The 27,700-nt window shown below is 41.4% G+C and overlaps 1 protein-coding gene across 1 annotated transcript in view; it reads right to left on the reverse strand.

The window, feature by feature from the left end:
- LOC107039896 (protein SPT2 homolog) overlaps positions 1–26,887 on the reverse strand; it is a 271,333-nt gene extending 244,446 nt beyond the window's left edge. The window contains exons 1-2 of the mRNA XM_015259761.1: positions 26,490–26,887; positions 25,758–25,907 (exon numbers count right to left, since the gene is read on the reverse strand). Of these exons, the coding sequence (XP_015115247.1) occupies positions 25,758–25,907; positions 26,490–26,543 (204 nt within the window). The 5' untranslated portion in view covers positions 26,544–26,887. The remainder of the gene's footprint in view (positions 1–25,757; positions 25,908–26,489) is intronic.
- Positions 26,888–27,700: the final 813 nt, after the last annotated feature.

The following is a 27,700-nucleotide window of genomic DNA, read 5'->3' on the forward strand; positions in this document are numbered from 1 at the left end:
ACCTCCTTTAGGCATTAAAGAATTCTAAGAGAATTAGAATTTAGAGAGAAAAAATTTCCGCGAAGGTGACTAAAGTCGCATTTTCCCGTCAGGTGACCAGACTAGGGTTAAGCTCAGCAGTCTTTCTCTTCGAAATATCTGGAATGTCATCTGGAGTAGGGACGGCCGTATCAGGCTCAATATTGAAACGTAAAGATCACTTGAGAGTAACCACGTGGATTATTGGTAAGCACGATTGAATAATTGGTTGAGGACACTCAACTGACTATAGTTATAAACAATTTTTGAAAATATTCAGTTAATAATGAACTCCGAGTGGTCGACAATTTATCATTCAACTTAACCCTTTCTTCATTTCCTCTCAAATTACTATGTCTCTATCAGCGTTACGGGGGGGAAGGGGGGAGGAGGGGAGGAATACAATTTTTGACACTCAATGCGTGAAACACCGCCCACGTACGTCGTGTCAAAAAATATTATTCGATACACGGGCGTGAAGCACATTTTCTGGCGAATATGATTACAGAACTCGCCTCGGGTTGGTCCTGTAATTTCATATTCGCCAGAAATGTTCTCCACGCCCTAGTATCGAAATGTACTATTTCACTCTCTGATTGTGGTCCTAAAACACTGGAATTAACACTGAAAAATAATTCATGAAATAATCTAGTTAATGAACGTGAAGTTATCACAAATATCTATGTCGTTTTTTTCCTCATCATCATCCATTTTTGTCAAATTTTGCGGCTGCGACAGTCAATCCCTTATGGAATACTAAAACAAAATTTTGTCGCGCCTCGCAATAAGTCGAGTGGAGCGCACGCTGCGCTTCGCGCAGCCTGCTCGAAACTCGTCTTCTGCATGACTTGACATAAAATATTATAGAGCACTCGGTAATAAATTTGGTTTTTAACGAATGTGAAGTTTACAGGCCGAGCCGAACCCGAGTGGAAATTCCGGTCAGGTCTTAATCAAGTTTGGATCAAGTGAGATCTGACCAGTGATCAGGTATTGATCAAGTTGACGGATCCGGTCTTGATCAGACATGTTACGCCTCTGACCAATCCGGATTTGATCAGGACGGATGGATCCAAACTTGATCAAGTCAACTGTATGAAAACCGGATGACCTGTCTGTCTGTGTCAATAACAATTATCAATGATAACTAATCCAAAACAAAAGATAATTCAATTCTTTCACTGTAAGCCGCCTCTCTTAATGACTCTCTACTGTTATTACATCTGAAAAAGCTACATGCGGTTATTGTTTTACCGATGCTGGGGATCGAACCGGGGACCCTATGATTGCTAATCCTATGCCCTAACCACTACGCTATCACGCTATTACTATTGAGTAAACTGTACATTGCCTATATGATTTGTATCGGGGTATTCGTTGAATTTACGATTATTCCTGATCTCGCGGATGTGCGTGTATATTCTCAGAGATAAAATATGTTCAATTGAATTTTTATTTATTTCATGAATGAATAATAATAATGATAATAACAATAACTGTAATAAATAAATAGACATTTGGTGATGTTTTTTCTCAAGATAATTTGCGTGTAAATTTGATACTCCTCTAATACGTATGTACGACATCATCATCCCTCCCTTCTGTACATTTTAGAAGGGCTGGCTGTTAATTAAATTGATTAATTTAATTTAATTCATTTAATTAAATTAATTTAATTTATTGTAATTCTAGTATAATGATCCTTTTTAACGATTGAAAATAATTATTGATAATGGTTGATAAAACTTAATTTGAATAGTATAATAATAGTCGATTAAATTATCTGAAAAACTTATTAAAATTAATGTCAGGTCGACCGGATCTGAATCTGATCATTTTCTCTTCAATTGACCCCGTTCAAATGCCGATCAAAGACATCAAATCCGAATTTGATCAAATTGGGGGCCGGGAAGTCGACCTCTGCGTGAGATCGTACCTACCTGATCAGAACTTGATCTGAATCATCCTGCAGTTTTTCGGATCCGATCTACTGAATCAAAACTTGGTCAGGTTCTCATCAGGCATCATCTGATCATGTCTACCTGATCAGAACATGATCTGAACCCACCTTTAGTTTTCCGGATCCGATCTGCTGGATCAGAACTTGGTCAGGTCCTCATCAGCCATCATCTGATCATGTCTACCTGATCAGAACTTGATCCGAATCCGCCTGTAGTTTTTCGGATCCGATCTGCTCGATCAGAACTTGCTCAGGTTCCCATCAGGCATCATCTGATCATGTCAACCTGATCAGAACTTGATCCGAACCCGCCTGTAGTTTTTCGGATCCGATCTGCTGGATCAGAACTTAATCAGCTTCTCATCAGGAATCACCGGATCAGTCGAACCTTACAAAAACCTGATCAAGTTCTGATCATGCTTCAGGTGGGCCTGAAGCAATTTCCACTCGGGAAGGCGAGTCGAACTGTCAAAGCTTTGACGTTCATTCACTGAATAATTATGCAAATCATCAATCAGTAGAGAGTTGAGTGTTGCTGCTCAAAAATTTTGGAAAAAATAATTCCCACCCCCGTATCGGGAGAGAATCGGTGGTCACCGGGCGAACTCTCTACTCTCTACTTTTGTAGAGAGTAGAGAGTTGGGTAAGGGTCAATCTTCTGACCATTGAAACTTACGAAACTCATATCTTTCGACCCTTCTATTTCCCAAATATTGTAATTTGTGACCCTTATGACGAGGCCTACTCTCTACCTCTATTCATTTTTGAACAAGGGCAGAAGGGGAGGGGGCGACGCGGTGAGAGACAAATAATAATATTAATTATTATTGATGTTTTTTTTGGAACAGAGCGGCGGAGGGGTAGGGGTGAAGGGGTTAGAGCCAAATAATATTATTAAATATTTTTGATAAAAAAAATTCTCTTTTGGAGTAGAGGGGCGGAGGGGGGGAGTGAGGGGTTAGAGTTAAATAATAATATTCATTATTTTTGATAATGTTTTTTTTGGAACAGAGGGGCGCAGGGGTAGGGGGCGAAGGGGTTAGAGCCAAATAATAATGATAATAATTTTTTTGAGAGAGTTAAGAATTGGGGTCGGGTGCGTCGCCGGGTCTACTTTTGTAGAGAGTAGAGAGTTGGCCCGGTGACGCACCCGACCCCAATTCTCTACTCTCTCAAAAAGATTATGATTATTATTATTTGGCTCTAACCCCTTCGCCCCCTCCGCCACTGTTCCAAAGAAAAACATTATCAAAAATAATTAATATTATTATTTAACTCTAACCCCTCACCAACCCCTCCATCCCTCTGCTCCAAAAGAGAAAAAAATGTTATCAAAAATAATTAATATTATTATTTGGCTCTAACCCCTTCTCCCACTCCGCACCTCTGTTCCAAAAGAGAAATTTTTTTTATCAAAAGTAATTAATAATATTATTTGGCTCTAACCCCTTCGCCCCGTCCCCTTCAGCCCTCTCCTTCAAAAAAGAAAAAAATTTTATCAAAAATATTTAATATTATTATTTGGCTCCAACTCTGTACCAACTCTCTCTGAACTAGCGACTGCTGGAACAAATACTCTTGCCCTACTTTTTCGGAATTCTCGCATGGGTCCGTTAGGGTTGAGAGCAACTTTCCGCCCTAGGGCGGAAAGTACTCATTTTCCTCCCGCTCATCAGACAGCAAAATACAAACTTTTCTTTGCAGGCGTGTTAAAAAGTAGCATGTACACCTCGGGCGGGAAAATATGACTTTCAGCCCTTGATGCACAATATACTATTTCTATACACAAGTAGTACAAAGAAGCAAAAAAAAAGTATCGAAAATTTTGAGGCCGAATTTGCGTACGATATTTGGCGGAATGGCCCATATAGTACGACTCGTTCTAGTACCAGAAACGGAGAACACATGATTTTCGAACAAAATGCAGAACGACAAAAGAGGATGGCGACCGCGGCAAAGTTGCTGACGACCACCAGTGTACCTGATCTGTTCACGATGGAAGGGAGTGGAACACGAATTTAACAGCCTTGCTCAATGTGTAGCACATGATTGTTTGGGACAGTCTCCCATGAGATAATGTGCTCCAATGACATCAGGTCGACCTGAAGACCTTTTTCCTACAAAACGAGGAGCACGAATAATTTGAGTAGCGGATTTCGAAAACACATATTTTTTGGGACTGATTGATGCCTCAAAAAAGAAGATGGTGACCGCAACAAAGTTGCTGACGGTCACCAGTGTACCTGATCTGTCCACGATAGAAGGTAGTGGAGCGCGAATTTAATAGCCTTGTCCAATGTGTAGAACATTATTTTTTGGGACAAAGTGTTCCATGTGATGATGTGCTCCAATGACATCAGGTCGATCTGAAGACCTTGCTCTTACAAAATGAGGAGCACGAATAATTCGAGTGGTGGATTCCGAAAACACATTTTTTTTGGGCTCAATGGTGTCCCAAATGGAAAAATGGCCATCGCGGCAAAGTTTCTGACGGTTACCAGTATACCTAATTCCTTCATTATGATGAGAATTCAGGCACAAATCCATCGATATTGTTTTTTGTGTAGAAAGTTAAATTGGAAACCATTTGGGTCACGTCATATACGTTTCGAGCAATTCCGCTCGACGTGGGGGTCTTTTCCAGCTACCGGATGGAGCACAAATATTGTCGGCGTCAACATTCGAAAACACGTTTTTTTTTTCTTGATAGCATGTATCGAAACCAAAAAAAATAATAACGCCAGGGATATCTCATTTGCGACCTCAATTGTACCGTGGGAAGTCGATTCTTCTAATAGGCTCCATCTTTTCCATTATTTCGATCAATTATGTTGGAGCACATAAAAAACACATAATTATAGTTCATAGTACGACGCTTTAATCACCAATATTATTTTACTCACCCTTAATTGAATTTCCCCCTAGATGGGCGGTTTTCCTCATGCGGGCCTCTTTACCCCTTTTTCTGCGCCTTTTTCTTGGAGCACATAAAAAGCACATAATCATGGCCTACTGTTTATAGCTATTACCATTAATCCTGGATTTCAACCCCTAAAAGTAATTTTCCCCTAGAAGGGCTATTTCTCCCAAATCAGCCCCCAACCTGCCTGTCCTCTCACAGTAACCGAAAGCACGTAAAAAGCACATAATCATGGCCTACTGTTTATAGCTATTACCATTAATCCTGGATTTCAACCCCTAAAAGTAATTTTCCCCTAGAAGGGCTATTTCTCCCAAATCAGCCCCCAACCTGCCTGTCCTCTCACAGTAACCGAAAGCACGTAAAAAGCACATAATTATGGCATAATTTTTTTTCCGACCATCCCTCATTTTCCACCACTTACCCTTAATTCCCGAAGGGATGGAGCACCATTTTTTTTGTTCCAGCACCAAAAAACACATAAAAAGCACATAATTTTGACCAAAAAAAGAAACCATTTTTTGACGTTGCTCCGCTAACTTTATGGACGTTCAAAATGGGCTAAGAAATCAGCCTGAAGTATCTTCTGATTTCTAAGCTAATTTCCTGTGTTGAGAAAATCATGAAAATCCCCATTTTTCCGGGAAATCTCATATGGGCTGGAAATTAGCTTATAAATTAGAAGATCCTCCAGGCTGATTTCCTAGCCCATTTTGACAAATTGAGCGATTAAGTTTGATGTTTGGCCCAAAATATTTGACCAGAAAATTTTTGCTTCGCACAGAAAATTAGCTTATAAATAGCTGATAATTATGAGCCAGACAGCAGGCCTATGTAATGACCTTGGATGTGCCCATTTTCCAGCCCATATGGGATTTCCCAGAAAAATGNGGATGGAGCACCATTTTTTTTGTTCCAGCACCAAAAAACACATAAAAAGCACATAATTTTGACCAAAAAAAGAAACCATTTTTTGACGTTGCTCCGCTAACTTTATGGACGTTCAAAATGGGCTAAGAAATCAGCCTGAAGTATCTTCTGATTTCTAAGCTAATTTCCTGTGTTGAGAAAATCATGAAAATCCCCATTTTTCCGGGAAATCTCATATGGGCTGGAAATTAGCTTATAAATTAGAAGATCCTCCAGGCTGATTTCCTAGCCCATTTTGACAAATTGAGCGATTAAGTTTGATGTTTGGCCCAAAATATTTGACCAGAAAATTTTTGCTTCGCACAGAAAATTAGCTTATAAATAGCTGATAATTATGAGCCAGACAGCAGGCCTATGTAATGACCTTGGATGTGCCCATTTTCCAGCCCATATGGGATTTCCCAGAAAAATGTGGATTTTCATGATTTTCTCAACACAGGAAATCAGCTTATAAATCAGAAGATACTTCAGGCTGATTTGCTAGCCCATTTTGACAAATTGAGCGATTAAGTTTAATGTTTGGCCCAAAATATTTGAGCACAAAATTTTTGCTTCGCACAGAAAATTAGCTTATAAATAGCTGATAATTCTGGGCCAGACAGCAGGCCTATGTAATGACCTTGGATGTGCCCATTTTCCAGCCCATATGGGATGTCCCGGAAAATGGGGATTTTCATGATTTTCTCAACACAGGAAATTAGCTTATAAATAGCTGATAATTCTGGGCCAGACAGCAGGCCTATGTAATGACCTTGGATGTGCCCATTTTCCAGCCCATATGGGATGTCCCGGAAAATGGGGATTTTCATGATTTTCTCAACACAGGAAATTAGCTTATAAATAGCTGATAATTCTGGGCCAGACAGCAGGCCTATGTAATGACCTTGGATGTGCCCATTTTCCAGCCCATATGGGATGTCCCGGAAAATGGGGATTTTCATGATTTTCTCAACACAGGAAATTAGCTTATAAATCAGAAGATACTTCAGGCTGATTTTCTAGCCCATTTTGACAAACTGAGCGATTAAGTTTGACATTTGGCCCAAAATATTTGACCAGACAATTTTTGCTTGGCATAAAAAATTAGCTTATAAATAGCTGATAATTCTGGGCCAGACAGCAGGCCTATCTAATGACCTAGGATGTGCCCATTTTTCAGCCCATATGGGATGTCCCGGAAAATGGGGATTTTCATGATTTTCTCAACACAGGAAATTAGCTTATAAATAGCTGATAATTCTGGGCCAGACAGCAGGCCTATCTAATGACCTAGGATGTGCCCATTTTTCAGCCCATATGGGATTTCCCGGAAAAATTGGGATTTTCATGGTTTTCTCAACACAGAAAATTAGCTTATAAAGATATCTCAGCGTGGTTTTCGAGCCAATTCTGATGACTTGGCCGCCTAGCTTAACGCCCAAATCCGAAAAATCGATTTTACGCAAATACTTTAATTATTTGAGCAGAAAATATTTGGTTTGCACAGAAAAAAAGCTTATAAAAAGCATGTAATTTCGAGCTATTGACTGAGTCGATCCGAGCACCTTGGCTGCCTGACTTGACGGAGCTGGAAAAAGAGGAAAGGCAAGTGGGGAGTAAATAAACTCAGAGTGAAAACGCAGGTGAAAAGGTAGGTGAAGTGGAAAAAATGTAGTGGCGATTTGGTGGTTAGGAAAAATGGGTGACGAAGGAGGGCAAGAGGGGAGGGACGGCGTTGGGTATAACCCAAGGAAAGGAGGGGAGCAGAAAGAAAAGGAGAACGGAGAAATGGAAGAAAATAATGAGAGGTTATTAGGAGAGACACCTAGGATAGGAAAGGGAAGAAGAGGCAGGAAACCGAAGGCTGGTAAGATAGAGGCAATGAGTACGGCGACGGAGAAGACAACAAGACGACTGGATGACTACTGGGGGAACGGAGAATGGAAGGCGGTCGAAGGAGAGAACGCGACTGAAGCAGAGAATAGAACGGAAAGAGTAGAGAGGAGAGCCTCAGATGGCAAAGCAGAAGAGGAAAATGACGAGATAACGTCCAACATGGAAAGAATAGAGGAGAAAGAGACGTACGGGACTAAAATCACCTGAAGAGAACTCCTGTAATAATGAAAGAGAGAGAGAATGAGAATTTGGTGGTAGAGGAACAGGAAAAGGGAGGCTTGGAAGAAACAAGGCAGGAACCAGGCGGAAGTAAAATTGAAAAAGGCAGTAAAGGAAGAGAAGCAAGGGACAGCAGTGGAGAAGCAGGGGAAGGCAGTGAAGACGAGAGCACGGAGGAAAGGGTGTCAGATGCAGATACGAATGAGGAAGTGTGGACTGAGGAAAGCATGAAGAGCTGGCTAAAAAAATGGGAGGAAAAACAGAAGGAGGAATGGGAAGCAAGGATGTCAGATCTGGGAGGGTTAATGAGAACGGAGCTAAAGAGAGTCCTCAGCACGGAGTTGAGGTATGTACTCAGGAAGGAACTAGTGGCGGAAACGGGAACGAGGAATACAGAGGGAAGGGAACCGGGCGGAGAGGGATGGAGATGTAAAGACTGCAAGAGACGGAGGGAGAGGAGAAAAGAGGAGACAGGACCAAGGCAGGGGAATTTCAGGCAAACGTGGTGGAAAAATTTAGGGGAAAGTAATTACGAAAGAGATGGGCAGGTGGGAAAGGAAAAAGACAGGGCTGAGTTTGCGACGAGAAAAAACGATAACGAGGAGCAAAAAAAGACAAGGAAAAAAAGCAACGAAGAGAGAACACTAGAAGGCAGACAGGAGACCACACAAAGCCCAGAGGTAAACACAAGCGGTAGAAAGTCAACAGATAGCAGAACTGAGGGGAGGGGGGAAGGGGAAGGACCACAAGAGACCCAGGAAAAGGTGGAGGAACCCCCTAGATGGAGAGAGAAGACAGGAACAAGAAGAAGGGAAAGCAGTAGTGGCAGCGAGAGTTTAAGTAGTGGAGGAAAAGGAAGCAGAAACAGTGAAGGCGGGAAAAGAGGTAATGCCGAGGATTGGAGACAATGGAACAGTGAGCCAGAGGAACAAATGGAGGATGCACGGAACCCGCCACCGAGAGGCCTGTTCAGTGAGGAATGGGAGAGAGAACGAAATGAAAGGAGAGTAAGAAGGAAAAATATGGTGGTGATGGGACTCATTCTAATATCCAGATCAAGAAAGGAGGAACTGGAGCGCTGGTTGCAAAAGACTCTGAGAGTAGAAATGAAAGTGGAAGGGCTAGAAAGAAGGCAGAAAGGAGGATAGCTGGTCAGAGTGGAAGATCTGGATCAGAAAATAATGGTGATGAGAGAAAAGACAAGACTGGGAGAAATGGGCTGGGAGACGACTTGACAGAAAGGCAAAGAGTGGTGCAGGCCTGGCTGGAGAAGGAGGCGCGCAACTGGAGAAGAAGAGGCATACAAGCAGAGACAGCATACAACTCGCTAATGGTGGACGGAGCGGGACTAGAGTGGGATGAGGAGAAGGGGGAATTGAGACAGAAAGGGAGCACGGGAAGGAATGGAAGGAGAACGCCCTTTTAAGTCAACGGCAGGAGAAGGAAGGAGAGGACGAGGAGAACAGGCTGCTAAGGATATGGCACTGGAACGTGGAAAACGCGGCGAACATAGGTTAGAATGAGAAACGTTGGGAAACAACGGATGTCGTTTTGTTCCAGGAAACACATTTGGAGGCGAAAGGTATGAAGAGAATGCGGGAAAAATTGAACTCAAAATTCGAATGGTTCGGGAAAAAAGCCAAGAGAATTCATAAGAGGGGAAAGGCTAGCGGGGGACATCTAGTAGGCATAAGGAAGATATTGAAAGCAGACTGGATAGTAGAAGAGTGGGAATATGGAACGAAACTGAGGATCCGAGAGAGAGAGAAAGCAGAGAGAGTTACAGAGTAATAACCATCTACAACAATGACAGGAAAAACTTAAAAAGAGTGCTGGGGAAGATGGACGAACTGGTGGAGAACAGAGGGGTCAGAGGAGAGACTGATTATCGTAGGCAACTTAAATGCAAGGACAGGAGAGCTACAGGGAGTAGCGGATTGCGGATGGAAAGAAGAGATAAGGATAACAGAAAGGAAATCACAAGAAAAGACGATAAGAGGAGAGGGGAAGAAGCTAATGGAATGGTGTGAGGAGAGGGCATTCTTAGTTCACAATGGAAGAGCCAGGGGGGACGCGGAGGGAAAATAACGTTTGTAGGGGAAGGAGCGGGACTGGGGAGTGTCCTGGATTACGTGCTGGTCAAGATGGAAAGAAACGAAGCACCGAGCTGGTTCAGGGACATGGAGGTGAGGGAACAGGAGGGATCAGACCATCTACCGATCATATTCAGGGTGGAATGGAACGAGGAGGAGAAAGTAAAGGCCGAAGAAAGAGACTCAACAAAAACGACTGAGATGGAAGGAAGAGAGGGCGCAGGACTTCAAGAAGAATTGGAGCAAATGGAGGACAGAATCAGGAGGAGAGAAGGGACAGAACATAGGGGAGAGATGGGAGAGACTAGTGAAGGTAACGACTGAAATAGCACAGGAGGTGAAGATGACAGTGAGCGGCGGACGAAGAGACCTGACAGCCTGGGATAATGGGCAATATGAGAAAGAAAGACGGGTAATGTTTAAAAGCTTAAAGAAATTCAGGAAAAAAAGGGATTGGGAAACTGAAAGGAAATACAACCAGTCGAAGAAAAAGCTTAGAAAGCTGAGGTCAAGGCTTGGGATGGAATGGATACAGGAAAAACAGAGGAAAGTAGCACAGGGGAGGACAATGGCAGACAGGTAGAAGGCGATGAACTGGTTTAGGCAAGGGAAGAAGAAAGAGCAACAATGTGAAGAAGGAAGAGTGGCTGAGGCAATTCAAGGAACTACTAGAAGCAGAGAACGAGAGCCGGACGGAGAGGGAGTTAGTTGAGGAGACAGATGGAAGCGTGGAAGAAGATCAGGGGAGGGGACTTGAGCAACAAATAGAAGATACCAAACTGGACGGAGATATTACGGATTGGGAGATTTTGAGGGCAGTAGCTAGATTGAAGAGGGGGAAGGCAGTAGGAGAGGATGGAGTAACTGCAGAATTCTGGAAAAATTTACCAGAAGAGGGGATGGATGAGCTGAATGAAATAATTAAGGAACTATGGGAACAGGGGGAAATAATCCATAGGTGGAACTTGGCCACGATTTTCCCAATCCACAAGAGAGGAGATGTAAACGTTGCGGCAAACTACAGAGGGGTATCGCTTTTGGACATCGGCTACAAAATACTAGCATCAATAATGGCTGGGAGGCTGGGAAACTGGTTAGAGGAAGAGGAAAAGCTATCGGAGGGGCAGGGAGGATCCAGGAGGCAAAGAGGGACGATGGAGCAGGTATTTGTTTCAAACACACTAATTGGGAACAGGCTGAAGAAAACGGGGGGGAAATTGTACGTGGCGTTCATAGATTTTAAGGCGGCTTTCAACAAGGTGGACAGGGACAGACTATGGGAAAAAATGAAGAGGTTGGGAATAAGGGGAAGGTTCTTGAGGATGACGAGGAAAATATACGAAGACACTAGGAATAGGGTAATCGCAGGAGAAGAGTTGACGGAGGAATTTAAAACGAGAAAGGGAGTGAGGCAAGGTTGTCCGCTGAGCCCTATCCTGTTTAACATCTTCATACAGGATATGGTGGAGGACCTAGACAGGAGGGGCGAGGGAGGCACACCGATTAGCCAAAGAGGGAAAGTGAAAGTATTTACACTAATGTATGCAGATGATACAGCAATAATTGCAGAGGAGGCGTCGGATCTACAAAAGATGCTGAAGACATTGGAGAGATGGGCATGTTATGCCCCAAAAAGATGTATACAAATTCTCACTTTGATCCGGATAATATGATGACACGAAAGTGGCACGTATTATTCGAAACAAAACGTTGAGAAATGAATTAAGAAATAAAAACACACATCGTAATATTCGTGCGTTAAATCCACGATATTCCGATGTGAGTGAGTAACCGGAGTGCAGGCCTACTGTACGTTACACCTTGCAGGTGTGACAAAGACAGTGATCCGAATATACGAGGTGAATAAATACTCGTGAATTCGGATTCTCTGGGCCAGTAATACGACGACACTTTTATACTTATAGCTTCTTTGTATTTATGTTCGCCTGATGCCTTTCGTATCAGACCGAACTTTCAATTGTTAATTATAGTATTAAATAATCGTTTAAAATCAATCTCAATAAAGATTTATTAATTGCTAATTATCGCGAGTGATATTCCCTACAACTGAACCCATCCGCTCGGGTCCATAACAGGCAGATAGGAATCTAATGGTGGTGAGCGTAGAAAAAACCAAAATAATGATATTCAGGAAGGGAGGAAAGAGGAAACGAGAAGAATGGAAATACAAAGGAGAAAAGCTGGAAGCAGTAGGAGAATAATATTCGAGCCTCGTCTTCGAGATTTTAATAACTTGTAGTAGTCCGCCTGCGGCTAGATGGAGCCACACGCCTTCAGAGACCATAGAAAAAGTTGGCTGTGGCACCTCGGCGTTGAGGGCTCGCCATCTTATCATTGTTTTCGTGTGTGCGCGTGTGGAACGCAGGCTTTTCAGAGTTTCCAGTTTGTTTTATTGTAATAATCTACTTTTCTCCGTTTTTACACCGTTTTTCCAAAGTCATGGATGATTGTAAGAAGAGGAAACACATAAATTGTGTGGAATATCTAGAAATCTATAGTGAAATTGCAAATATTACGTGCATTGGCTTATCGACTTTTCCTTGGATAAATAATCGATTGGAAATAAAGGTAAGCGATGTTACATGTCTCTCAGCCTTTTTAGACGCTCGGGTCAGATCCTAGAGACAGAACTAATCGACGTCAGAGGCTTTTTTAGGCCGAGTTTGTTCCTTGTCGAACAACTCAGCCTAACCTCATTTTACCTGGTTCTCCTGGTCCTAGAGACAAAATCGAGAACAAGGAAATTAAAAATGAGATTGTTATAAATATGTCAGATGGATCTTCATTCCTGACATCCAGGACAGTGCGAGCAGCAGCTCAGATCCTGTTGTGCTAGACACATCTGCGCCTGACGCACTCACCTTAGGCTCCAAGCCTTGTTCCACTATTTCAATAGTTGAATCTGCGCTTGACGCATTGATCCAAGGCTCCAAGCCTTGTTCTACTATTTCAATAGTTAAATCTGCGCTTGACGCATTGATCCAAGGCTCCAAGCCTTCTACTACTATTATGATAGGTACATCTGCGCCTGACGCATTAAAGTAAGGCTCTAAGCCTTCAATTACAAATGCAATTGTTGCATCTGCACCTGACGCATCATTCAAGGCCTCAAACCTGCAAAATAATATTCCACCTGATCTCAATTCAGGAATATAGGAGTTCCTGGGTCATCGAAGCCTCATGATGCCGAGATCTCTTTTCAGAGTGATCTAGAAGCTCGTTGGAGTTTCTGGCTGGTCTCGAATTTGTTGATGCACAAATTGCACAGATTTATGGAAATATTCACCAAATCTGAATTCAGAGATTCCTTTTCTCTCCACCGAACCATTGATCCATAGAGAAAAAGAATTTTTAGTCAATCTCAAAAGACGCAGGTTCTGCCCTCGTAGCATTGGGGGTAACTCCTCGAACTCTGCTCTAGGAAGAGAAACTAGACAATCTAGTCCTCTTCCAGAAGTTGTGTGGTTCGAGAAAAATAATGAATTTTTAGTGCCCTTGAGGCTCTATCACTATCACTATCACTGGAGAGTCACTGGGGTTTTTTATCACCGGGGAGAGGTCTAGGAAGCCGAACGAGGGTTTTATGCACTCACTGGTGCATTTTTCCTCTCGCTCGGAGGAGTCTTGGTGGTTGGGAATGCATCTCGGTGTCACTCTAGTGAACGCCGGTGCACTTTTCCCGGAGGTCATCACTGGGCACACTGGGAATAAATGCACTTCTCTCCTCGGGAGAGAGTGCACATGGTGAATAAAAATGTACTTACCATGTTCCTCGTGTGGGCCCTCGGCGATGGTCTCCACCAACTCTCTCGATCGTTGTCGATATTTTCGGGGATGTCGTCGCAGTGGTTGCTCGGGTCCAACTCTGTCGTATACTGCGTTCAACCGGCGGAGGTTCTCAGCTGGGTGGTGCGACTGACACGCCGTCTAGCTGCCGCTGGGGCGGGCTCATGTAAACGACCACGCGGGGATTTTGATTCAAATAGCNTGGGCCCTCGGCGATGGTCTCCACCAACTCTCTCGATCGTTGTCGATATTTTCGGGGATGTCGTCGCAGTGGTTGCTCGGGTCCAACTCTGTCGTATACTGCGTTCAACCGGCGGAGGTTCTCAGCTGGGTGGTGCGACTGACACGCCGTCTAGCTGCCGCTGGGGCGGGCTCATGTAAACGACCACGCGGGGATTTTGATTCAAATAGCTTTTAGACTTATTTAGGCATTCCGCCGTTAATTATATTTTTTATGAATAAACCCAAGGAGTTTTTATCCATAATGACTGAACGACAGTTATCTGGAGGTTCGGAAAGGGGGAATTGAGGCAGTTGTTCGCCTTTTCCTCTCGCGAATGCACTTCACACCTGAGTAAGTGCACTTTTTCGCTGCTGTCACTCTCCCGGGAGTCATCCTGGAGTCACCGTGAACACATCTAAATAGAGAATAGCCCATGGCGATCCATGCAGACGAGTGGGCTATGTTCATCCGCATGGCCTTCCAGCTGCACTGGTGAATCCAATGACTCCACGAAGCGCCTTAGCCAGGGAGCGTGAGTATTTCACCTCAACCTCTGTGATCAGCAGCCTGCACTCAACGAGATCAGCGAGATCTCACCGGGAAGCTCGGTGTATCGGCTCTGAACCGCGGTGGATCGTCGTCCCTCTCAGGATCGGCGAGATTTCAAAATACAAAAACATAACTAGGAAAATACAATTACTGTAAATTTTCCCTCAACCATAAAACCGAAAATCAATCCCCTAAACTCCGAAGTAAACCAAAAAGATAACTGAAACTAAAAGAGAACAAAACTTTAATATGACTTGAACCGGAGATTTTACTTTTTACTCGTTTTTAATGTATATCGACACGTGAATTTAATTATCTATTGCAATTGAACGTTGTTTTTCCCCGCGAGGCCCCTCCTGGTGTTCCTGGGGACCGGTTTCTGCGAGCTGGAGCTAAATGGGGTGTTGCATCCCCCTTCCGTAGGGGTGCTAACTTTTTGGAGTTAAGGAAATCGCGACTCTCTCTCCGAAAAGATCAAAATAAGATCACACTTACCTACTCACTCTTATGATTTACTTAATTCTACGGCGAAGTGGTGTACAGGTGGCGGAATTCTCGAAAATTCCGTCACACACCTTATGAAAGATATGCGTTATAGCGATTTACGCAATAAATAGTCTATTTCATCATCTGCAATGTAGAAAATTTATTCCATTAGAGTGTCTTTTCGCCTCATAAGCTTATTAAAATGTATGGGTCTACATTGGAATTGAGTACACGCTACACTGAAAAACTTGGAAGAATTAGAAAAAAAAAAAAAAAGTCAAGATGATCATTAATTATGGAAATTTTGAATGATCTCTTGTTCTCCTCAGCCAGATCTTCCTTAGTAGCTCTTAATTGAACTGATCAGTCTAGAACAAATATTCTTCCAGACGCAGTCTTCTTAGGTTGTAAATTTACCTCTGCGTTAAAAGATCAAGTCGAAACATCTGGCCAGTATGAGAAAGGCCCAACAATATAAATTCCTCAATGTTTTGATCATTCACCTAGCTTTTAGGTGTTTTTTCGCGACCTGTGAGTGTTTGCTCAAATTTAATAACATCGCAGGCACTCCTTACGTTAACGGGTTGGAAGGTACAAAATCTCTCATCTGAACAAATCAGTTCGAGAGTCTTATCTTCAACCGAAGTCTTCACTGTTGCGAAGACTTCGGTTGAATGCATCTTACATTCCTTCCAAAGTGAATACTGGAGCTGTACATTGCAATCTAAGTTTTTTCAAAACCTAGGTGAGAAGGATTTTTTCAATCCAAAAATGGACCTTTTCTGTCCCTCTTGTCAAAATACCAACGCAATCTCTAATGCGTGTAGCACGGCAATCTCCTTGCAGTGTCGATTGACACCTTTTCAATCTTGATTGGTGACAAAATTTTCTCTACGTATCCCCTACATTTAGCCTGGGAATAAATTGTGAATTTGTCACAATTCGCAGAATTCCAATCGTGAGACCGATAGTATAATGGTCTCCCCCTGTTAGATAGTTCAACTCTGCTTCCTTGCTTTCATTTCTCCCATCTCAGAAACAAATTACGATATCAAATCCTTGAAGGATCTTTTACTTTCACCTGGTACCAGGTGCATGTGTCATGACTGATGTTAATGTTTCTCTTTGTCGTTAACAAAGTCTACTCTTGAAAAATTGTGGATTTTTATAAATGAAAGAAAATTAACTGCTGTTCGACATCTAGTTCGATTACCCTGCACATTTTTAATGGCAGAGTTCAAATAAGGAACAGCGTATGAAACAGTAAACTCCACTAAATGAAGAAACAGTGGGAAAAAATTCAACATTCCAAAGGTTCAAAAAATTTTCAAACTACGTCCTGGTAAATCACAATGCACTCACATCTAGTATCTTGAGTGTTGTGACGTGTTATTTTCCGTCACAAATAGCATTTGTTATTTACTCGACCGTTTCGCGGGTGGGTTTCGAATTTAAAAATCACCAGACGGGAAGTCACCAACCGACAGCGAGAGTCACGAGAGAGGTTCAGTATATTTTGTTAATTCTTTTGTTTTGTATCGTCTTCTGGATTGTTTGGATCGAATCTGGCGCCGACATCGTGGGACTGAGGTGGCAATGTCTCCGGGAATCGTCGAGGGACTTCGGGACACTTCGAGTTCGTGATGAAAGCCTCATGGGTCTTCGGATTGCCAGAGGTCGCCAGCTCTCGGGCAACTCTAGGGGAAACGTGACGTAGGAGCCCGGCTGGTTCAATGTGGAAGGGGAAGTGAAGGATTTCACTGAGATCAGAAGGAGGTTGAGTTAAATGGTCCTTTGGTGACAAAATGGTCAGGAGACTGATTTGAAAGGAGGTCAGAGGACTCGGAATTGAGGAGTTTTTGAGACGTTTTCCGGAGGCATCGAGGTGGACTGCTGGGTGAGCGTGATGGCTACGACTCCGTATGACGCATCTGTGTAAATTTGTCGGGAGTAGGACTCTGGCCAATTTTAGAATTTTGAATAGATGTTCCGTGCATCTTACTCCCGCAGGACTTCTAGAGTTTCGAGATAATTGCCGGATAGAGTCCTAGTCACTCTGATCAGTACTTAATTAGTGGGTCTTTTCGTCTCTCTCTCGTGCGTAATTGGAATCATTGTGTTTGATCATTCGATTTCGGTTGTCTCGCGACATTGATTCATTTCGTAGAGTCTCGGGCTCTCGGGTTTCTTGTTGCGAGTAACGATTATTTTATGAATATTTTGGTTGTTGAAAATGAGTTAGTGTTGCGTCTAAATTAATCTGTGTTAGATGAACGCTCTCTCTGTCGGTGAATATTCAGTGAAGGACATTGAACGTAGGTCTTTTGTGTCTCGTGACCTTGCTTCGTTTCGCTGGCCCATTGTCTCGAGTTTTCGTATTTGTGTCGGACAGCCAGCGTTACTTGTCACGTAGATAAATTCTTGGGTTTCGATCGTTCAGTGTTGTTCAATCTACATGATTATTGTTGACGACATTTCGATTCTGGTTTTCTTTTTTTCTTTTTGACATTGGTTATTCTTGACTTTTGGGGTGGTTAGATCTTTCAATTTAACTATCGAAATTTTTTTTTTGTTTTTGACTAAATTGACTAAGTATATTACTTCATTATTTTCCTATCAGAATCTTTTATTCCTTGGACAATTGTAGAATCAGTAACTATCGAAGCCTCATGATCGTCAATCGATCGAAACCACCAAAGGGGGTTTTCCAAAGAAATTGATTTGTTTTATTTGTATCGAGTCATTTAATTCTGATTAAATATTGTGATTTTTCCCCCGCAATTCTGAGTTTAATTTATTTGTTTTGTTCACCTAGTCACATTCAGGAACCGATACACGTCTCTTCGTCTGGAGCTAGTAGGAGACCGTTTCGAAGCTTGGGATTATTCCAGAAATTTTGTTTTTGGCTATTCGTTTCATTCCAGTGATCGTTCTGGTAATAACGACCTGGCGCTCGACTTATTTGCTGTTTCAGGGTGGTCGTACGTCGAAGGGCTACGTAGTGGATTGAGGGTTCCGTGAACCTCAGGCAATTACGTCACATTGTATTCTGACCTACCACCCAGGTCTTTCCCACTCAAGGCAAATCTGTCAATTCTTCATCTTAATGAAAATCTGTCTTTCTCTCGACCTTGAGTATTTCGCAGAGACGACAAACGTTTTCTGCCATTAAACTTGAGAACAGTGTCAAAGGTGCGTCAAATCTGGATTTCACGATACCAGACAGGTGACAATCTTCTCGCCCAGGCGATCCACAGCCTGTTTCCCCTGTTCCGTTTTGAAAGGCATCATTATTGCGCAGCCAAGGTAGCTTTCTGTAGTATGTTGAGATTTTAAATATAACATCTTTATACTGTTCGTTACATTCACAGAGTTTTGTAGCTGCGAATCTCCATAAACACTGGCCTAACGGATTATATTGTCCTATAGCCATCTTGATGTCGATACAGCTAATTCTCAACTTACATTACAGCAACTCCAGCTGCTGTGAGAAAACGAGTCTCGAAAGGTTTAGAAGTACGATTTGTACATTTCTATAATTGCCGTTGATCAAAGCTTTTTTGTCAAAGTTCTATTGAATATGGTTTAGTCAATAACCATTCTTGTTGTCTATTGACATTCGTCGTTCAACTCTTTAATATTCATATTCATATTAAATCTGGGATTTTGATAAAAAAAAAAAACGAAAAGAAAAAGTTGGATGATCTCTAAACATCTACAAGTTCATAAAATCTCGAAGACGAGGCTCGAATATAATTGTACGATCAAACGAACTTACCTGTAAGTGAAGTTCGATCGTGATTATATGAAGAGCCTCGTCGAGAGATTCAGTCCCTCCCAACTAGCTTTCCCAAACCCGTCCAATTTTTTCTACACTATTGCTTAACTTTAAACTAATGATAAGATGGCGAGCCCTCAACGCCGAGGTGCCACAGCCAACTTTTTCTATGGTCTCTGAAGGCGTGTGGACTGCTACAAGTTAATAAAATCTCTCGACGAGGCTCTTCATATAATCACGATCGAACTTCACTTACAGGTGAGTTCGTTTGATCGTACAATTTAAGTACCTGGGCTACTGGTTCACAACCGGAAACTCGTATGCAAAACACACGAGGAAATTGGCGGGGAAAGCAAAATCGATGATGAATAAAACTTGGGGGGAAATGACGAGGGCAAAGCTGAAGAGCCTGAGGAGGAGGCTATACTTCATGGGGGTGACGGTGAAGGTTGCGGCACTATACGGAGCAGAGCTATGGGGTGGAAAAGGCAGGAGAATGTAGAGAGGGTGCAGAAAAAGTACATAAAGGCCAGCATGGGGTTGGCAAGAAACACACCGGACTATATTTGGAGAATGGAGGCAGGAACTTGCAGTGTGGAAGTGGAGGCAGTGAGGAGAGCGGCAAGGTTGTTGATCAAACTGAGCAAGATGGACGAGAGTAGATGAGCAAGGAAGTGCTTGAGAGAGGAACTGAGAGGAATAAAAAATGAACAGGCTACGAACTGGGGAAAGGAAGTGCAGAGGAAGCTGAGATCGCTAGGAGACGGGGTATTTCTGGAACTACTGTGGGAAGGGAGAGAGGCAGAGGCGGAGGAAAGACTCCTGGAGATGCTAAAAATCTTAGAGGACCAGGAAAAGCAGGAAGATTGGGAAAGGATTGAAAGGTCGAGATACTGCGACTACTATAGAGAGGTGAAGGAGGACACAACGATGAGCGAGTATTGGGAAGATACGAGGCTAGAGATAGGGCAGAAGGTGTCATAGGCAGGATGGAGATGCGGAAACGTGCTCAGGGGAGGAAAGAGCGGCTTTGAAAACGATGAATGCAGGGCATACGGAAAAAAAGCAGAAAGACTGGAACATGTGATAGGCTGCAAGGAATTAATGAGGACATTAAGAGAGGATAGGAGCTGGTGGAGAAAATGGAGAAGGAAGTATGGCAGGATCAACTGGAGTGAGAGGTTTCTGATGGAGTTGAGAGGGAAACCTGGAAAGAAAGGGTGCGAGAGATTAGCAAGGATTGAGAAGGCGCTGAAAGAAGCAGAGGAAGAAACCAAAGAGAGGGCAAGGAGGGACAGGAGTAGCTGAGAAGACAACAGTGTAGGAAGAAGGGGGGACAGTGTAAAAAAATGAGAAAAGCAACAAATAAGTGAGGACTAACAGTGATACTAAATATTAACTAATATAAAGCAGAATTAAGATAAAGGATAACAGAAAAATGAACAGAGAAATTTTTTATACAATTTTATATAACGGATGTTAACAAATATTAAGGAGAGGAGGAGGACTACATAGGTGTAAAACAAAGAAAAACATTTGTAACACCAAAGAGATGAATAAATAAATAATTTTGCACATCATCCCAATCGAACAGTACAACCTTATAAGCTTTAGCTTATGGAGTCACCAGAGACTCCACTCATTTGCCAAAAATAATAGTAAATGATAATTGAGCGAGGTCACTCATCTCCGGATTTTACCTCCTGACAAATGGAAGACCTATTCGTAACGCTATAGCGTATTGAGTCATAAGGAGACTCCAATAATTGTTCGGAACTTAATTAACATAAACCGAGCCAAGAGATCGCAGTTTCTCGTATTTGCCTCGTCATCAATAGGCGATATATTTCAATATTTTACAAGATACTATTGGGAGTAATATTTTGAAAAATCGATAAAAATAAATATAGATGAGGAGTATTAATATTCGAAATTTACCTCGTCACAAGGGTCAAATGCAAGTACTTTTGGGATTGGATTTTTTCCTAGGGGTAGTTTTGAGGGTGGGGAGTTCCATTTACTCACCATTTTTTTGGGGAATGATCGCGGTCATTAACAGAAAAGTAATTGATGGGATATTTCTATTTTTTTCCGGAAACGTCGGGGGTTAAGGGTCAAATGGAAGGGTGAGGAGTTCAATACGTTCACTATTCTTCTGGGGAATGACCGTGGTCATTAACAGAAAATTAATTAATGGGATATTTCACGTTTTTTTCGGAAACGTCGGGGGTTAAAGGTCAAATACAAGTACTTTTGGGGTTGCATTTTTTTCCTAGGGGTTGTTTTGAGGGTGGGGAGTTCAATACGTTGAGTATTTTTCTGGGGAATAAACGGGATGATTAACAGAAAATTAATTAATTGGATATTTCACTTTTTTTTTCGGAAACATCGGGGGTTAATGGTCAAATGCAAATACTTTTGGGGTCGAATTTTTTCCTAGGGGTAGTTTTGAGGGTGGGGAGTTGAATACGTAGAATATTTTTCTGGGGAATGAACGCTACCCCTAGGAAAAAATCCACCCCCAAAAGTACTTGCACTTGACCCTTAATCCCCGTCGTTTTCGGAAAAAGACGCAAAATATATAATTAATTAAGTTTCTATTAATGACCACGTTCATTTTCCAGAAAAATATTGAACGTATTAAACTCCGCACCCTCAAATCTACCCCTAGGAAAAAATTCAACCGCAAAAGTACTTGCATTTGACCCTTACACGGATGAAAAAATCGTATAGAAATTTTCTATACGGATTACGTATAGAAATTCTATAGGATTTCCGTATATGAAATTCGGATATTTCTATACGAATATTTTCTATACGAATTATTTCTACACATAAATTTTTACATCAATATTTGTTTTCATACGAAAAATGTCTAAACGCTCCAGAGAAAAACGTAAAAAAATGTCGCAACTCCATACGAAATGTTTCTATACATGTGGCAGAGGGTCGTATAGGATCAAACCTATAGAAATCGTATAGAAATAATTTGTATAAAAAATATCCGTATAGAAATATCCGAATATTATATACGAAAATCCTATAGAAATTCTATACGCAATCCGTATAGAAAATTTTTATACGATTTTTTCATACGTGTAACCCTCGTCGTTTCCGAAAAAAACGTGAAATATCCAATTCATTAATTAATTGTTAATTACCGCGCTCATTCCCCACGAAACAATTGATTAATTTTGACTCTCCTCCCTCAAAACTGCCCCCCCCCAAAAAAGTCCAACCCCGAAAGTACTTGCACTTGACCATTAACCCCCATCGTTTCCGGAAAAAAAGTGAAACATCCAATTAATTAATTTTCTCTTTATGACCGCGGTAATTCCCCAGAAAAATGGTGAGTAAATCGAACTCCCCACCCTCAAAACTACCCCTAGGAAAAAATCCACCCCCAAAAGTACTTGCACTTGACCTTTAACCCCTGTCCTTTCCGGAAAAAACGTGAAATATGGAATTAATTGATTAATTGTTAATTACCGCGTTGATTCCCCACGAAAAAATTGATTAATTTCGACTCTCCACCCTCAAAAGTACCCCTAGAAAAAAATCCACCCCCAAAAGTACTTGCACTTGACCCTTTAATCCTTGTCGTTTCCGGAAAAAATGGTAAATATGGAATTAATTAATTAATTGTTAATTACCGCGCTCATCTCCCAGGAAAAAATGGATTAATTTCGACTCTCTACCCTCAAAACTACCCCTAGGAAAAAATCCAACCCCAAAAGTACCTGCACTTGACCCTTAACCCCCGCCGTTTCCGGAAAAAACGTGAAATAGTTAATAATTTCGGCTCTCCACCCTCAAGATTACATCTAGGAAAAAATCCACCCCTAAAAGTACTTCCACTTGACCCTTAACCCCCGTCGTTTTCGGAAAAAACGTGAAATATGGAATTCATTAATTAATTGTTAATTACCGCGATCATCCCCCAGAAAAATATTGAATAATCCGAACTCCCCACCCTCAAAACTACCCCTTGGAAAAATTCCGAACCCTCAAAGTACTTGTGTTCAACCCCTACCGCCGTAATTTCTGAAATTAACACGAAATATCCGAAGATTAAGTCATTCTTAATTAATGTGTAAATTCCCTAGAAAAAAATTGTATAATTTGGACTGTCCACCCCTTGAATAACCCCCCGAAAGAAATTCCACCCACCCCCGACTCTGCACACCCCAAAAATCAGCCTCCAACCGGAGCTATATTTTCCAGCCTCGTAATGGGTCGTCTGAGTGCGGGCCGTATAGTCCGCCCCAAAAACTAATGCAACTTCTGCTGGGCGTGCGTCTGCTAACTTCAGCCTCATAAAAATCAATCGAACCAATTACGCAGCCGAAGAAAAATGCAGTCTCTTCCTGGCCGATCAACAGTGTGGAGACATTCCTGGGACAAACAGAAATATCGCAGTAACAGAATCGAGCGGTGAGACTCAGAAGCGCTCGCGAAATAATCGAGTCATTGGAGTGGAGGCTAATGACTCGGTTATTTGATTCAAGGGGATCACCCACATGAGCTGAGCAGCAGGCAGCTAATCAACACTGTCCTCATCGAGCATACGCGACCCAGCAAGCGAACGTCGCGGGAGATGTACGCCAAGAGAAACAATTATGAGGAGAAAATTCTTATAAAATTCCAACATCTACGGACAGCTTCAACATTATGGCCATTCGATCCAGGAGGATTAGCGACATTGGTGACCCTTCACGTACACGAGTACCCGAGTGCGTAACAATTACTCAAACGGATTAATTACGGAATGAGTTCTGAAGGAATATTGTCACAGAAAGTCAACAGAAAAGGCAATGCTCCTCGAGTACTGAGCGATAAGACGTATGCAACTTGATTCAGAAGATGCTCTGTATTCCCGTCCAGGTACAACGACGATGGATTCACATCAACTGCCAAGAGACAACAAGATTCTTCCCACTGCCAATCAATCGGGAGATTGATGTTTGAATAAGTAGGGGAGGGATACTCATGTGACAGGTAGAAAACAAAATTTTTCTTATTTACAATTCATTGCAGACAGAAACAATCTCTCAATATCATTGTAGAATATTGATAACATTGTCGAACGGAAACTTTTGTAGAAGATGAAAATTCTGGAGAGATTCTTTTGGGTTCTGTTGAAATTTCGGAAAGTAAAAATTCTATTTCGACTTCACGAAAAGAACACTACCAATGTCAATTATCTACAATTAAAGACAAAACATAGGGAAAATTACAGCCCGAAAATATAGAAAATTTCTCGTATTACTAGTGGGAAGGAAAACGAAATGGTCAAATAACTTTCTTTTATATGTGACTTTTATGATTATGACAACATCTATCAAAGAATTAGACTTTTGGGAGTTGAGATTTGAGAACATGAACCCTAGAGATCTAGTATTGAAGATAAATTATTAACACAACAAAAGAATAGAAGATGAATTCCGATAATATTTTGATTTAGACAAATCTACTAGGAAATAATTTTTAAAGGAAAAATAAATAGAGGAAGTAACAACCAGAATTCCCAAGAGTGGTACTCTCTTGCGAGAAGCTGTCTTAAAAAATAGATCTATGGAATCTGCTTGCATTCTATTGTACTATTAATTTTTTTCATAATATTTGTGAGGGTTCGGTCGTCAGGGCTTAAGATAACAGAATGTAGCGTGGCTCATAAAGCACCCAATTTCTGTGAACTTATTTGAAATTCGAATTTGGAATGTATTGAATCCATTAACTGTGAAAGTGTATTGTGAAAATGCTAAATTGTGATTTATCATGACCTTTGGAAATTTGAAGTGTGAAATTTTGAAAACAAATATTAGAGACTTTCTTCCAGGAGTAAGAAAAATTTAATTGTGGAAGCGTCACGTATGGAGATATCCACACGTGGATTTTGTTCAATTTATATTTTCTGATGAAAATAAGGCAAACTGTCTGGACTGAATAAGCAGTCCCACGGTGACACTTGAGTCCAGCTTCTTAGAATGGAGCTGTTTGACTGTTGTAGCCATTGTCAGTGATGACATATGGCTGTGTTAGCTATGAAAAACCGTGAGAATGCTTATTAAGCATTTCGAGCTAGTAACGATATTCAAGCTCTAAATCAAGGCAGAGTACGGGAGGAGTTGGACTTGAACGGATGTCCACTCCTCGCCAAAAATCTCAGCACCGCGCGCGATAACGAGTCCATTATTACTTTGATTTTATATTGAATTATTAGCTTCAGTGTATTATATTGATCCATTTAATAATCTGTGTTTGGTTATTGGGACGACACCCTTATCAATCCTTTCCCGAACTCCCCCAAATGGGCGAACTCCCCGTGAGCTTGTACCGAGACTAGCTAGGCATAGTCTTCAAGTCAAAAGGCGACTTGATTAAGGGAGGACGAAAACCTCCCACGTCACAGCTGTAACTCAACAACAAAATGAACGACCCCCATCATATTCTGATAGAATCAAGAAGGTATTGTTATCAATTTTTTGAGTTATGACCATTTCCATTTTGATGTCAATTTTTTCGAGTCTATATGAAAAATTGAAATGTAATTGTTGTCAATGAGTAGAGCTTACGGAAGTCTATATCCATGGAAAAATTTCTGAATTTCGATTGATCTTTGATAAAAGAAAATATCAAAAAAATAATTAAGAAAAAAGACCACATACATACATACATACATACACCATTTAAAATTTGCATACTCAAACGATGTGTGGTTATCCTGACCAAAAAAACCAAAAAGAAACAATCTTCAATAACTCCACCAATAATTAAGTTACCATAGTTTTCGATCAAAAATGGAAAAAAAAAACTTTCAAAATTTGGAAGCAATTTTGCATATACAGAATTGACGAATTCGCTCTTAGATGATATGGAAATTGTATTGGGGTATTTACCTCTTTTTTTTTTTTCTCCTCCAATGCCTTCTGGCGATCCTCCTGTTCTTTCTTAGCTAGAAATTTCTTAATATTGTCGGATAACGTTTTAGACTGTTTCGACTCTTTCTTCGGGGGTGTGAATTTCGCTGGATAGGAATACGAACTTTTCTGGATAAATTAATGAAAAGAAAGTCATTAATGGTTGCTTTCAGGTCATTGTCGTGTGCGCTGAATACCTTCCCTGGTGGAAAAAACTCCTTAAAACTCCTTAATTGGAAATAATAACGTTATTGCCGGTGACCCATTATTTCCGATTCAGGTTAGTAGCGCAGTGCTGACACGTATGGAAAAATCCAATGGGAAAACCTAGCGAATTCTCTAGAAAATTCTATTGGGATTCTGGAGAAAATCTATCGGATTTCTATGAGATTTCTATTAGAATTCTATTGAAAAATTCTATTAGTTTTTTGCGCTGATTCTATTGCATATTTCATACGGAAAAGTCAATAGATTTTGAATTTCTTTCTCCAGAATCCCAATAGAATTTTCTAGCTAATTCGCTAGGTTTTTTTAATGGATTTTTCCATCCGTGTCAGCATTGCGCTACTAACCTGAATCGGAAATAATGGATCAACGGCAATAACGTCATTATTTCTAATTACCCTTTTTTCTTCCAATAGGATTTAAGGAGTTTTTTCCACCAGGGTTCGTCCCATATTGACGATAATAATAGAATAATTATCAACTGACCTGTTTATTCGCGCTGTTTTTCTGCGCAACAGTGAGTAATTCACCAAAATCCATGATGGTTTTAGTGGTGTGATAATCTTTATTACAAATACGAGTTGTTTATCGGTGTCAGAACTCCACTCCTTTCTCGTTCATATTACACATTGTAGAATGATCAAGACTCCGGTCATCAACTCTCCACCGGTTCCATCATTCTCAAGAGGTTAAATACGATGTAGTGCTTCTATTCATTGTCCAGTACCCACACTTTTCAGGTAGTTATGGCAGTGAAGTCATTGGCACTGACAGAGAGATGATAATTTTCATTCTATGGAAATCTGTGCTTTTTTTCTCTTTCCTTTGGGTGGACAATGGAAAATGATCCTGCAAAGAACAAGGCAGAACATAGAAAGTAAACCACTTGTAACGGGACCAAGGTTACTAGATACCCAGGTTGGGACAACGCATGTTCCAATTAGAGATGCAAAATGACCGTCATTTTTTAAATCGCGTCATATGACCAAAAAAGGACGGTCACGTGACGCACAAATTTTCCAACTACAAATGATTGTCACAAATCATTTGTAACCAAACTGTTGTCAAACCATCTATATAGTTGCATAATGACGGTCATAACTAATTTCCAATTTGTGACGGTCATGAATAAAACAAAAGAGTTTCATCTACATGCAAAGAGGATTGACTAAAGTAGAGGCTCAGACAAAGAGGATAGACCTGAGTAGAGGCCCGGATCGGGGGGTTTGACTGACTCCAAAAATGTTAGTTGGTACCCCACGGGAAAGGCGGCGTCCCGGTCGAATTGTCGGTAAATGTGAGTCGGGTGCGTGAGTAACTCGGCAGTAGCAGTCCTGCTGTGACAGGGACAGGTTCGGAGGGAGATTTTTGTCCTCCTTGTACTCAATGTGTACTTTATGTTTTTCAGTTGATTTATTCGCCGAATAATTAATATTAGGGGATGAAACAAAGACTGTTCAATGGAGAATTAAATTCTCCATCCATCAACCCCCGTTTCATCCCTTAATCTCTGCAATAAAAAAATTCATATTGCGACGAAAGTCGCGGCGCTATAAGAAACCCAATGTTTTCTCGGCGCAGAGTGACTCCCCAATAATTCGCCCGCTAATTAAAAAATCGTCTCTCCCCTCCTAATTAACATTAAGGAATGAAACCAATGCTGTTCGATGGAGAATTAAATTTCCGATCCTTCAACC

The sequence above is a fragment of the Diachasma alloeum genome, unplaced genomic scaffold (genome assembly GCF_001412515.2).
Source record: "Diachasma alloeum isolate Michigan unplaced genomic scaffold, Dall2.0 Dall_scaffold_00310, whole genome shotgun sequence".
Classification (NCBI taxonomy): domain Eukaryota; kingdom Metazoa; phylum Arthropoda; class Insecta; order Hymenoptera; family Braconidae; genus Diachasma; species Diachasma alloeum.